This window comes from Diadema setosum, chromosome 16 (assembly GCF_964275005.1).
Source record: "Diadema setosum chromosome 16, eeDiaSeto1, whole genome shotgun sequence".
NCBI lineage: Eukaryota > Metazoa > Echinodermata > Echinoidea > Diadematoida > Diadematidae > Diadema > Diadema setosum.
Genome location: NC_092700.1, coordinates 15,381,156 through 15,396,151, shown reverse-complemented (window position 1 = coordinate 15,396,151; position 14,996 = coordinate 15,381,156). Strand labels below are relative to the sequence as shown.

At 38.1% G+C, this 14,996-nt stretch overlaps 1 protein-coding gene across 1 annotated transcript; it reads right to left on the bottom strand.

Moving 5' to 3' along the window:
• Window positions 1-552: 552 nt before the first annotated feature.
• Window positions 553-2,305, bottom strand: LOC140239606 (monocarboxylate transporter 13-like). Its single transcript, XM_072319438.1, has 4 exons — window positions 2,080-2,305; window positions 1,732-1,872; window positions 805-1,209; window positions 553-638 (listed from the first exon to the last, which is right to left on the bottom strand). Exons 1-4 carry the CDS (start codon window positions 2,303-2,305, stop codon window positions 553-555), a joined length of 858 nt encoding a protein of 285 aa, XP_072175539.1.
• Between the last annotated feature and the right edge of the window lie 12,691 nt (window positions 2,306-14,996).

The following is a 14,996-nucleotide window of genomic DNA, read 5'->3' as shown; positions in this document are numbered from 1 at the left end:
TTCAAAAGATTTAACTCAGATGTATTGATGATGACGGCAGTGCCTTACCGAACAGGGCCCCGGTAATTGGTGCTCCTAGGCCAAGGGCGAAAAAAGCTAGAGCAACCGACGATTCATACTGATTCGTTCCCAAAAGCTCTTTCAATATGATAAAAAGGCCTGACACCATAGCACCGTAGCAGAGTCCGCATGTGAAGAAGACAGCAGCGATAGACAACAGCGATGACGTCAGAGAGTTGACAAACATGGCCGTCGTAAGGAAGATGCATGTAGTGAGATACACAATCTCCACGCGCACGTTCTTGTGCGAGGTGACCATTGCGAAGCCTAATCGACCAAACGCGTTTCCGATGCCCTCCGTCAAAGAGACATACACGGAAAGGCCTCCCAACCCCTTGGCTAAGGCGTTCGGAATAATAAACAGAGTAAGCGCGTTGTAAGTCATACCGAAGAGAATGGTCCCAATGAATGCAATTAGAAAAGAAGGGAACTTATCCTTGAATAACTGGAAGTGGAAAAAAACAGCTGCACGCCTAAGACAGCCGATTATGCTTACTGAGTTTTCCTGACGTCTTTCTGATACCGTCGTCTTCGTCGATTCTGCTTTGAAAGAATGGTTTTCCGTTGTTTTTGAAATGCTGTCAAGAAATGGGCAAGCTTCAATGTCATCTTTGACGAGTACTGTTCGTTGAGTGGCATAGGGTTGATCGGATTCCTTTCTTGCAGAAATTTGTCTAGAACTCTCTGACACTAAGATAACGTTTATTCTTGGTTTTCTCCAATATTTAATTGTGCGGACCTCACTTTGTTCGTCATCACCATAGCCCGTATTTCTAGGCCTATTTCCAGTAGAAGCATTATTCCTGTTTCTCGAAGTCCCCGGAAGTTCCTGCAGATTCGCCACATCACCTGGAGTGTCAAATGTAGATGCTTGGTTGTTTGCAATACCCTCCTCTCTTTCACATGTCTGTCCAGACAGTGGCCGGAGCAAGGCGCCAAAGGCCACCGACTGGAAATTCATCGCTCCAAGAAGCAAGAGGGCGCCCCTCCAACAGTAAGTCTCGTAGAGTTTCTCCATTATCAAAGGCAGGACCAACACGCCAATCGCACCGCCAGACACTGTTATCCCAGCAGCAGCCTCGAATAGATCCGAAAAGTACCTTGCTGGGACTGAGTATGAAATCACGATGACATTGCAGAAACCTAAACCTACAAGAAATAATAGAAAAATAAAACTTTGAAAACATATTTTAGGATCTTCTTCAACTTAATTGTCTTTGTAGAATTTCTCCACAAGGGAAAGTCAGAACCCGATTGATTTGCGTTAGCTGGCTTTATCAGATATAAGAGTTTGTAGATGACAAAATTTTGAAAGGAATTTTTTTTTTCATATTGTTGCCAACTTGTTATCGATTCCTTATTATGCTGATGATAAGTTTTCAAACTTCCAGTGGGCTTCAGTCTATTATGTTGTCTCGTATAGTATTACTCGAATTCGAATTTCTCTCATCCTGTTTATCGTTTTTATTTATTTCAACTTGCTTAGACTTTGATAAAGAATTTCATATTTGAACTTATCACATGATACTTTCCATTCGGGCGAATTGCTTTAAGTTATCAAACATTTTACTTGTCAAGCAAACCTCCCTTTTTCCGGATTTTAACCAAGGGCAATTGACCTCATGAGGGTTAAGTTGTGCACTTTTCTATTTATGTATAAATTATACATACCATAAAGAGTGAACGTTGCAGCAAATTGACCTCCATTCTGAGCGAAAGACGATAGCACCAATCCAAGCGATGACAGAGTCCCACCGAACATGACCAGCTGTCGTGGACTAAACTTCCGCAAGAGAGGCGTGACGAATATTGCTGCAGATTAATAAACCAGATTAAAATCATGTCAGTCATAGATGAAAACAGCGCCATCTTTTCCGGCATAACTCCTTTGAGGATGGTTTAGATTTTATTTCTTCGGTTTATTCTAATGCATTAGAAGTAGCTGTACAGCAATGTGGATTAACCTTCAACAGTTTGTTTAAAAAGGGCGCTTGGAGCCAAATTGCGACATTCTCTTACCCAGAGAAAACATAAGACCAGCTGATACCGATATCACCGTTCCCGTAAACGCTGTCGAGACTCCCAGCTCAGCAGTTGCATCGTTGATAATGACGCCCATAGCCCTGACGTTCCCAACTTCGAGGAATGTAATGAACCAAGCGCTAAACAATATGATCCATCTCCTTACACCTTTGCTGCAACAGGTCCTTCGCTGGGATTCCTCTTTACTGTGCCTTCCCGCCATCTTAGAGTTACTTCGCACTATATGAAACAATTAAACGGAGGAGAGAATTACAGGTTCATTATCATAATTCAACAAAAGAAAATTCTCAATTTTCGACAATGTTTGAGTCTCAGAGCAGCTATCAACCTTCCTTTTTTTTTTTTTGGTTGAAAATCAATTAAAATGATTCATCCCAAAGCAGGCTAGGAATATTCTGTATTATTTGCGTTGTTGCTGTTGTTTATTCTCTGCTGGACATTTTTAGACCCAAAATGTCATAATCGTACAAATCTTATACTTTCCCAACTGTAAGGTGAAAAAGCATATATATCCATAGGCAAAGTATGGCTTTGCTTACTTTTATACACAGGGTAGCTTCTGTATGTAGGCCTATAGTCAAGTTTGAACAAACAATTGCAGTTTTTTACCAAATTTTTCAATGGCTTTCGATACGATAGAACATGAAAAATGCTTTATACACTTTGTCACAGTGGAATGCGCGCGAGGCCTTTAGAATGGTTAAAGAACTACTTAACAGACTGAAAGCAATTAAAAGTACTTGCGAACTGGTTGACAAGACAATCCAAAATCTGGTTTGTTTCCGTTTGTATTCACAGGTCGAATAAAGTCGCATTAGCTACACTGCTTATGTTTCTCTCCATTTAAAGCGGGCAAGAAACTTCGGAGCCCGATCCTTTTGTCAACTATTCAAAATAATGAGCTTAGATCCGTGTAATCCTGGCTTCATGCGAACAATTATCTTTGAATGAAGAAGCTATCATATGGTACTCAGTAATTCGTTGAATGTTCTTCCAGATGATTTCAAAACAAATGATAAAAAAAAAATCATTTATTTTAACACAGGTTGATAATACGAAGGTTTTAGGGCTTTGGATTGACAGGGAATTATCCTGGAAAGCCCACATTAATTTTGGAAGTAAAATTTGGTCCAGACATACATTAATTCTAAAAGTAAGAAACATTTTTTTTTCAAAGTTACGTCTTGCAGAGTATATACTCTATTCTAATATCCCTACATTTTAAGAATGGAAATTTAGTTGCTATGGGGTAAATGCAATTAATTTATTACTAAACTCGTTTTTTTTCGTATTCAAAAACGTGCTATAAGAATCAGAAGTTACGATGGCTATTTATTTCATGCAAACTCTTTTCTCCCACAAGAAACAGAATCCAGAAAATCTCAGATCATTTATTTTTAATAGTCTTGGAGTTTTACTGTACAAACTATCAACCAATGAATGCCTTTTTCTTCACATGCTTTGAAGAAACCGTTCCGTTTATTGTAATCCCACTCGCCTGAGTGACGCTTATCACCTTCCCCGTACTCGTACAATTCGCAAAGAAAACAATAATTCTATGTTTACTGGCCCCAGATAATGGAATGACCTTCCCCAGGGCAAAAATCCAATTGAATCCTCATTGAAGATCCCCTCCCAATTCAATGCCTATTGGCAACTGGAAGTATACGGAAAGTGAAATTGGTCCCCATTGAGACCAATATTGGCAATTGGTCCCCATTGAAACCTATTGGCAATTCGTCCCAATAGAAACCAACTGGCAATTGGTCCCCATTGAAACCGATTGGCAATTGATCCCCAATGAAACCAATTGGCAATTGATCCCCAATGAAACCAATTGGCAATTGGTCCCCATTGAAACCAATTGGCAATTGGACCCCATAGAAAACAACTGGCAACTGTTCCCCATTGAAACCGATAGGAAGTCAACTGGTTCCCAATGACAATGATAAAAACTTAGCACCACAGATTCCAGCAGTTTTTCCAGCAATATGCAGAAAGAAATGAAACAATTATAAGTGTTCAGTATATTTATCATATTTAGCACCTTGGAAACATCTCACATGTTCATTGTACATTGTACACATCAACAAAAATTAAGACATATATGAACAGAATTCAGTGTCTTTATGAAATATAAACATGTGCACTTTGAACTTTATTCAGCTGTTAGCAATGCTTATCATTATGCCGTGATCAAAAAATGACGTAATACAGACCTGTAGGCCTGCATCGATCATGGTGCTTTACTGCTACACGTAGGTTATAGATGTACATTGTGGTACCACTGTTGTTTTGCTGTACCAATACATAATAGAATGAATACTTGAGATTTCTAAATACACATATCATGATATCTGCCATCAATGTGAGCACATCATATGCAATAATATGAGCAAATGAAGTTCACTTGCTTAGGCATTATTTGTCATTTGCATATGAAACAAGAACCTAACTCAAGTGCTTCAAAATAGTTCTAAAATGTTAGATGGAGATTGAACAACCAAAGTAAAAAATCTTAATCAGTGCAGTCATTGCTATGTATTGTTAAATATACAAAATGTGAACAATAGTTATTAGGTGATACGCTATCAGCGTATCACCTATTGTGATTGTCAAAATCTCTCTTTATTTTTAGGTGATACGCTATCAGCGTATCACCTATTGTAATTGTCAAAATTTCTCTTTTTTTTTATTCTTCTTTCTTTCTGCCACATTTTGTGTCGTCAATATCTCAACAATGACATCACGGAATGACATGACATTTTCAGTCAACATGTCTCATAACAATATCTAGCCACAATAAGGTTTTCATGACAGTAACATATCTATGACGTCATCTAGGCGCCATTTTGTGATTTTCGGACCTTGTCACATGATCAATCATAACTTCATAACTAGATGTCATTTCTGTATCATTTTCGCTGGACATAAAGTTCAGGTCACGCTCTATCTTACTTTCTAACGCTAGTTACCCAGGTCATCATTAGGCGCGCGTAAGCGCGCGTCAAAATTTTAAAAGGCTCAAAACGACTTCCTAATGGGAAATCTCGAAGTTTCAGACAATTATAAGCGTTTCAAACATTTTCTCGCGTGCGCGTCCGTCCGCGCAATTTCGCGCGCAGAGCGCTTAAGAAACATGGAAATGCAATTTTTTTGACTGATTTGGATTCCTGATACTTTGAGTAACAGTATCCATTGATTTCCGATCGATTTCGACCCATAACAAAGGAATGCACAGGCGTCAAAGTTGAAATTCCGCACGCGCGTCTTTCTGCAAATATAGTGAAAAAACATGTCTTTGTTTATTTCGTCATAGCTCTTTAAATCGTCCGTTGACCCTATATTTCTATTGCATATTACAAAAGCATATGAATTGTAAATAACATTCCAAGTATCAATATTGCGAGAGAAACGCGATGACGTCATCAAATCGTCATTTTATATAAAAAAAGTGGAATTGATTTTTTTGAGGTACTGATTCTGACATTCATTTGCTCGTATCTCTGTTGTTTAAGCTCAATATTATCCCAAATTCAGATATGTTGTACTTTGAACATTTGCCTCTCAAGTCCATGTGATGGTTTTGATATATGATGACGTCATCATTCTAGAAATTGTGATTAAAGGTAAAGACTCAAAATCAGACAAGTTTACGTGTTATGTCTATGGGAGGTGATTTTTTTTCAAACCATGCATTGACTTGACAACGTTTAAGCACCTTTACCTCATCTGATTTTGCTCCATTTCCTCTGAAACATAAATATGTTGTAGCTGAGACAATAAGCTGCAGTCATCATGCATTTTATATTTTCAAATCTCCTCATCAGGTCGACAATTTTGTAGTTAAAAACTGAAAATGAGAATGCAATCTGTACGGAATGATTCGCGATTGTTCTTTGCAACTGTATATTGGTCGAATCCACGCGGCCACTTGTGGGAAGTTGAATAGCGCCATCTCAGTCAGCACTGTCACGACAGTATAATCATACATTTAAGTTTCGCATAGAATCTCCAGGACAGCCATATGGCGTAATCGCTTAGCGCGCTGGGTGTTCATAACGCCATACCGGAAGGCGAGAAGTTCGACTCCCGCGGAAGTTTTCTCTTTCTTTTTTTTTTCCGGCAATTCAGCTTTACTCCGATGTCATTTATCGTATTATTTTACCAAGTATACGTAACCCGTGAACACGGCTGCTCTATTTCCCTCGTTTTGTATTGGAGTTTGGAGATTGGGTTTGCTTCATTAATTTTGTCACACTTAATGTTGTAAATTGCCCCTTGTTACAGTGTCCCGCTTGCCACCTTTCGTTTGCTCTTTCCTTTTCTCTTCATTGGTTCTTGTAATATTGTAACAGGATAGGTAGGAACATGTACGTTTAGATAACTGGCAGGAATGGGAGCTGAATTGATTAACTCTAGTCCAGGTGTATGGCGTCTCGCTCATCTCTTTGAAATTCCAGGTTGTTATTGTTTGACCCAATAACGGAGTTGTAGACAGGTTTTATGTTGCTATAGAGGTATCTTGTGCCACATGAATGGAAGGCATCACTGTTTAGTAGTAGTAATGAACTTTTTCATGTTGTAAATGATATAAAGATATGAATTTCACATCCAATCTTCGGGACAGCCGTGTGGCTTTATAGTCGCTTAGCGCGCTGCATGGTCATTATGCACTACCTTAGGACGAGATGTTCGGGACCCGCAGGACGCTATTATTTTTTTTTTTCTCTCTCTCTCTTTCTTTGTTTTTCTTTTGGCAGTTCAGCCTCATTCCGATGTCATTACCCCACGACACACAGTCACTCAAGTTCCCTTTGTTTTTTGTTTTTTTGTCGGAGGCTGGAGGTTGGATTTGCTTCATTTATCATACGTAATGTTGTAAATTGCCCTTGATATACAGTGCCCCGCTTGCCACCTTTCGTTTTCTCTTTCCTTTTCTCTACGTTTGTTCCTGTTACACTGCACAAGACAGGTCGGAAAATAATTTACATAACTCAACTGGAGCAGGAATGGCAACTGAATAAATTAACTCTAGGACAGGTGTATGGCGTCTCGCTCGTCTCTTTGAAATTCCAGGTTGCTATTGTTTGACCCAATAACGGAATTGTAGACAGGTTTTATGCTGCTATAGAGGTATCTTGTGCCACATGAGTAGAAGGCATCACTGTTTAGTAGTAGTAATGAACTTTTTCATGTCCCTCCATGTCAATTATAGTGTGTTCAAAGGGGTTGTGTGTCTATCTGCCAAAGAAAAGGAAAACCTTATTTTCGCCATGGCTATTTCTCTATACGTAACCGTAGGTGATGAGTGTTGTTGGTATCTGAGCAGTGAATAACACAACATCAGGCTAAAATCCCCCTTTTATACGCGCTAAGCGTTCAATTTGATATATCTTTATTTATGTAGTCAATCACTGCTAATGGCGTTACAGAATTATGTTATAACACCTTTCACTGAAAGTTTATAAAGCAAAGTTTATGGACAAGGCAAGCAATTGTACATGAATAATACCAATGATTTCAGAGGGAAATTATGGTATACCTAAATGTAAGGGTATCATTGCTTTGGAATTGCTGAAACAATATCTTGGCACGAGGTCTTCCACCTCTAATAACTGATCCCTTTAAAGATGTGTCGGTCACGGGTGATCGTCATGATTCATCTTTCACGTAGAAGCTTCCGTTCCACACTCTTAGTTCGAGAAGACTTACCATCATACTTCAAATTGTGATTAAAGGTAAAGACTCAAAATCAGACAAGTTGACGTGTTATGTCTAAGGGAGGTGATTTTTTTTTTTTAAACCATGCATTGACTTGACAACGTTTCACCACCTTTATTTCAGCTGATTTTGCTCCATTTCCTCTGAAACTTAAGTATGTGGTAGCTCAGACAATAAGCTGCAGTAATCATGCATTTTATTTTTTCAAATCTCCTCATCAGGTTGATAATTTTGCAGCTAAAAACTGAAAATGCGAATGGAATGTGGACGAAACGATTCCTGATTCATCTTTCACATACATAAGTTTACATTCCTCATATTTTCTCGTCGAGACGTATGGCCGAGAGGATAAAGGCGACGTCACAAGATACGTGAGGTTGCACACGTACGGGTTCGAACCCCATAAGAACACGAAACAAAATACTTACATCTTTTGCTTTTTTTCTTTTATGGAGTATTCACCTTCGTCCATGTAGAAATCACGTTTTCATGTAAACGTACACACACACACACACACACACACACACACACACAATATCCCTTTGTTTTGTGTTGGAGACCACATTGCTTTGACTGGCAACTTGGACTTGAAATTACAAATGTTAAAGTGAAGATGGCTCTTAAAAGACCGCATGGCCATGTTTGATTTTTTTTTTTACAATATAAAGACCTATTGGTAAATATTCATTCACATATCCTTTCCAATCAACTTACTTGGACACGCCGACACCACACGAAATTTTCAATTGGTTGCATGACAGAAACAATTTCATCTGAATTATGTAGGACTGCATAAAGAATTGGACTTCACGAATATTTGTCAATATTATATTATACTTCAAGTCGCTACTTAACATTATTTTCGTTGTCGATCACTGAAAATGAGAATGGAATCTGGTCGAAACGATTCCCGATTTATCTTTGTAACTGTATATTGATCGAATCCACGCGGCCACTCGTGGGAAGTTGAACAGCGCTATCAGTCACTTGACGTATATCGCCAAAAAACTGAATATCAATGTAAATTTGTGTTGTGTATAGCATACATAGATAGATTTAAGTTTCGCACAGGATCTTCGGATCTTCCGTGTGGCAGAATCGCTTAGCACGCTGCGTGTTTATAATGCCCGACCGGAAGGAGAGAAGTTAATCGAGTCCCGCAGGACTTTTTCCTTTTATTTCTTTTTTCTTTTCTTTTTTTCAGCAGTTCAGCTTCACTCTGATGTCATGAACACAGCTACTCTATTTCCCTTGTTTTGTAATGGAGTTTGGAGGTTGGGTTTGCTTCATTAATTTTGTCACGCGTAATGTTGTAAATTGCCCCTTGAAACAGTGCCACGCTTGCTACCATTCTTTTTCTCTTTCCTTTTCTCTTCATTTAGATTTTGTTCTTGTTATACTGTAGCAGGATATTTAGGAACGTGTACGTTTACATAACTAACAGGAATGGGAACTGAATTAATTAACTCTAGTCCAGGTGTATGGCGTCTCGCTTATCTGTTTAGAATTCCAGGTTGTTATTGTTTGACAAAAACGGAGTTAAAGACAGGCAGGGAAGGAAGTGACTTGATATTGCTTCATATTATATGAGGAATTTCGGGCAATACCTTTCCAATTAGTGTAGTGATTTTGACAGGGTTCTCTGTCGTTTATTTTCGTCATGGCTGTTTCACTAGTTTAGCCATAGGTGATATGTGTTGTTGGCATCTGGGAGAATAGAACAGATCAGTACCAAACTGGAATAGCCCTATAAGCAATGTGGTAAGCATTCAATTTGTTGCATTATCTTTCTTCTTTAAAGTCAATCACTACTGATCGAATTACACCATATAATATGGCACGTTTCACTGGTAGTTTAGGAAAAGGGAGCTAATTCAATGCAAGATACAATGATATGTGCTACCATTGATTTTAGAGACGTCATTGTGGTGTGGTGCTGGTGGTGGTAAGGGAATCATTGCTTTTAAATTAATGAGACAATCCTTGGAACTTTGCATCAAGAATATAATGCATGTTCGTGCGGCGTTTTTTTTTTTTTAATCCTGACGTGGACATTATTTTTCTTTATCTTGTTTATAATTCAAGAATGTTATATCTGAATATGTTCGATTTAGTTACGGTTTCAATGCATCTTGTTTACCATCTTCTCTGACATTAAATTGATGGTTTTTAAATTTGACATTGTCTGTCTATTTGTCTGTTTATGCTCATAAAACACTGCTATAACAACTAAAACATTTGTTTCACTTGTCACACGCAATGCCATGGATTGCAGTTGTGCATGCAGTTTTCCTTTTGCCACCTCTCGTTTTTCTCTCCCCTTTTCCCTCACTTTGGTTTTGTTATACTGCAGATGGGAATGATTACAATAACATAACCCAACTTGAAGTAGGAATGAGAACTGAATAAATTAACTCTAGGCCAGGTGTATATAGCGTCTCGCTCATCTCTTTGAAATTTCAGGTTGTCATTGTTCTATCAACGGAGTTGAAGACAGGCTTTATGTTGCTATAGAGGTATCTAGCTCCACATGAATGGAATGCATACGCTGTTTAGTATTAGTAATGAACTTTTTCATGTCCATCCCTGCCAAGAAAAGTGTGTTTGACGGGGTTCTGTGTCATTGTGCCTATGAGAAAGCAAAGTTTTATTTTCGCCATGGCTGTTTCTCTATGCGTAGCCGTGAGTGATGGATGTTGTTGGCATCTAGCTGGGCAGTAAAAAACCGAGTATCATGCTATAATACCCCCCCCCCCCCCCGTTAGGTTCTAAGCGTTCAATGTGATATATATTTCTTCTTCATTATGTCAATCACTGCTGATGGAATTACAGAATTATGCTATGACACGTTTCACTCAAAGCTTAAAAAGCAAAGTTTATGCACTATACAAGTAATGGTGCATGAATCCTATAGACCATTGATTTTAGATGAGAAATTATGATATGCCTATAGTAGGGATGTCATTGATTGGGAATTAATGACACGATTAAGCATTTTCATAATCCTTATCCTTCACTCTAACCTCCGTGAAAATATCATATTTGAATTCAACCAATAAGATGGTAAAAAATGCATGCATTCATGTTTTATCAATATACAATGTATGGACTTTCCAAACATTCAACAGCGATTATCTCAAAATGAACATTGTGTGGGTTAGCACTATATTACATCGACCCCTTCAATTGTCTATCAAGTTCATGTCGATGTTTTCTAATTTGATGACGTCATCATACTAGAAGTTGTGATTAAAGGCAAGATATCAAAATCAGCGAAGATTACTAATCGCTGCCTCATGTTCCTGTGTTTGATCGTCCAGTCAATACCAAACTGACGACATACGTTGAATATGTTATACTTTGAACAATTGTCTATCAAGTCCATGTCGATGTTTTCTAATTTGATGACGTCATCATACTAGAAGTTGTGATTAAAGGCAAGATATCAAAATCAGCGAAGATTATGTGTTATGTCTATGGGGGGATTTTTTTTTTTAACCATGCATAGACGATAACGCTCAAGCACTTTTACCTCACTTGATTTTGCTTCATTTCCTCTGAAACTTAAGTATGTTGTAGCTGAGACAATAAGCTGCAGTAATCATACATTTTATTTTTTTTTCAAATCTTCTCATCAGGTTGACAATTTTGCAGCTTAAAACTGAAAATGAGAATGGAAGGTGGACGAAACGATTCCTGATTCATCTTTCACATACATAAGTTTACGTTCCTCATATTTTCTCGTCGAGACGTATGGCCGAGTGGTTAAAGGCGACGTCTCAGAGACGTGAGGTTGCACACATTCATTCATTCATTCATTTTCATTTTCATTTCATTTATTTCATTCCTTCTTTCTTTTTCGTCAAACATAACACGAAATGTATCAGAAGATATAACATAGGCATGTATTCGACTTTACATGGTAGATAATGGTTAACAAATACGAAATTATACATGCATACCGGCAAAATACAAAGTTATGTTTGGAGGATAAAAAAAAAGAAAGAACTGAGAGGTTCACTGAAAAGCATGCTTGTAAATTGTGAACCACTCAAAAGGATTCTTGTGAATACATTAAACTTTTTTTTTTTTTTTTTTTTTTTACAAAGACAGGAGAGAACAAGACAGTAGAAACACAACGACATTACATGACTTTACAGTAGGGTATACCATGACACATGCGGGTTCGAACCCCACAAGATCACGAAACAAAATACTTAGCCATTTTACTTTTTTTTTTCTTCAGTGGTGTATTACATATTCGTCCATGTAGAAATCGCGTTCGTATAGAAACGCACCTATACACACACACACACAATATCCCTCTTTCTTGTGTTGGAGACCACATTGCTTCGATTGCTGCAAAATTTTGCAGGCTGACTTTATCAAACCGATTATAGTATAAGTAATGACGACTACGGAAGTGTTGTACTTTGAACAATTGTCTTTCAAGACCATGTCATTGTTTTGTACTTTGATGACGTCATCACACTGAAAATTGTGATTAGAGGTAAAGACGCAAAATCGGACAAGTTTACGTGTTATGTCTATGGGAGGTGATTTTTCTTTTAAACCATGCATTGACTTGACAACGTTTAAGCACCTTTATCTCAGCTGATTTTGCTTCGTTTCCTCTGAAACTAAAGTATGTTGTAGCTGAGACAATAAGCTGCAGTAATCATGCATTTTATTCTTTGAAATCTCCTCATCAGGTTGACAATTTTGCAGTTTAAAACTGAAAATGAGAATGGAATGTGGACGAAACGATTCCTGATTCATCTTTCACACACATAAGTTTACGTTCGTCATATTTTCTCGTCGAGACGTATGGCCGAGTGATTAAAGGCGACGTCTCAGAGAAGTGAGGTTGCATACGTGCGGGTTCGAACCCCACAAGATCACGAAACAAAATACTTTGCTATTTTACTTTTTTTTCTTCAATGGTGTATTACATATTCGTCCATGTAGAAGTCAAGTTCGTATATAAACGCACCTATACACACACACACACACACACACACACACACACAATATCCCTCTTTTTTGTGTTGGAGACCACATTGCTTCGACTGCTGCAAACTTTTGCAGGCTGACTTTGTCAAACCGATCATAGTATGTAATGACGACGACGGAGGTGTTGTACTTTGAAAAATTGTCTTTCAAGACCATGTCAATAAGCCAGTTCGGGGTTAGCTCATGGGCACATGGGTACAAATGACCTTTCTTCTTTCTCAGTTGATTAGGCACTCCACTAGTTTCAAGCGACAGAAGGCATGAGCTTGCCCAACGTAACAATTTATGGAATTCATCAGTCATGTTCAAACAAAGGATGAACTTGCATAGACCAGGTGACCAGAATGATCCTTCCATTGACATTTTGGAAGGCATCCATTTCATTATTTTGCATTGAATGTATTAACAATCTCTTTCTATTGATATTGTCAGACACCGCTTTTGCTGTCATGTGGATGTGCTGGCAAGCACCACTTATAGGGATCAGTTGAATAATCATTACATTACAGATGCTTATCTCAGTGAATTTAAAAACCACCATGCTCTGCTGGTACAGATGACCTTTTTCTGCTCATGCTCAAAGTGGAACCCCGAACTGGCTTATTGTTTCGTACTTTGATGACGTCATCACACTGAAAATTGTGATTAAAGGCAAGGTATCAAAACCAGCCGATTATAGGTTTTATGCCTACGGCACGTATTTTTCCCAAGTCGCCAGAAATGGCATAGCGACATCAGTCGTTACAAGGCCGCATTTCCGTCTAGCAATGCAATACATGTTCACGCGGCCCCGTTTGTTGAGTGGGCATTGACTTTTTCCCCCTGTAATATCTATACATTTTTTTTTTGCCTAACCATTTCCGTGGATGTCCCGTGGCCGAGTGGTTAGAGAAACGGATTTGCATGCACGCTGAATAATTTCAAGGTGCCTATATCACATTCTTTTCTTTGTCGATCACGGATGACCGACATCTGATGACCCCAAGCGTATCACCTAACTCGTCCTTAGTGTGACGAGTTTCATATCTCGTTTTTTATTCTTCTTTCTTTCTGGACAATTTTGTGTCGTCAATATCTCAACAATGACATTACGGAATGACATGAAATTTTCAGTCAACATGTCTCATAACAATATCTAGCCACAATAAGGTTTTCATGACAGTAACATATCTATGACGTCATTTAGGCGCCATTTTGTGATTTTCGGACCTTGTCACATGATCGATCATAACTTCATAACTAGATGTAATTTCTGCGTCATTTTCGGTGGACATAAAGTTCAGGTCACGCTCTATCTTACTTTTTAACGCTAGTTACCCAGGTCTTCATTACGCGCGCGTCAAAATTTTAAAAGGCTCAAAACGACTTCCCAATGGGAAATCTCGAAGTTTCAGACAATTTTAAGCGTTTCAAACATTTTCTCGCGTGCGCGTCCGTCCGCGCAATTTCGCGCGCAGAGGGCGTAACCAACATGAAAATGCAATTTTTTTGACTGATTTGGATTCCTGATACTTTGAGTAACAATATCCACTGATTTCCGATCGATGTTGACCTATAACAAAGGAATGCGCTGGCGTGAAAGTTGAAATTTCGTGTGCGCGTCTATGTGGAAATATAGCGAAAAACATGTCTTTGTTTATTTCGCAATAGCTCTTTAAAAAGTCCGTTGACCCTATGTTTTTATTGCATATTACAAAAGCATATGAATTAGAAATAACGTTTCAAGTATCAATATTTCCCGAAATACATTATGACGTCATCATATCATCATCTGAAATCAAAAAAGTGGAATTAATTTTTTTGAGGTACTGTTTCTAACATTCATTTGCTCGTATCTCTGTTGTTTAAGCTCAATATTATCCGAAATTCACATATGTTGTACTTTTAACATTTGCCTTTCAAGTCCATGTCATGGTTTTGAAATTTGATGACGTTATCATACTTTAAATTGTGATTAAAAGTAAAGATGCAAAATCGGACAAGTTTACGTGTTATGTCTATGGGAAGTGATTTTTTTTTTAAACCATCCATTGACTTGACAACGTTTAAGCACCTTTATCTCAGCTGATTTTGCTTCATTTCCTCTGAAATTTAAGTATGTTGTAGCTGAGACAATAAGCTGCAGTAATCGTGCATTTTGTTCTTTGAAATCTTCT

Excerpts from the sequence above, each read along its gene's own strand:
- LOC140239606 (XM_072319438.1), bottom strand. The coding sequence starts at position 2,305 with ATGGCGGGAAGGCACAGTAAAGAGGAATCCCAGCGAAGGACCTGTTGC. Across the intron at positions 1,873-2,079 it reads TGGTCTTATGTTTTCTCTGG|CAATATTCGTCACGCCTCTC; the intron begins GTAAGAGAATGT and ends ATTAATCTGCAG. Across the intron at positions 1,210-1,731 it reads TGCAACGTTCACTCTTTATG|GTTTAGGTTTCTGCAATGTC; the intron begins GTATGTATAATT and ends TATTTCTTGTAG.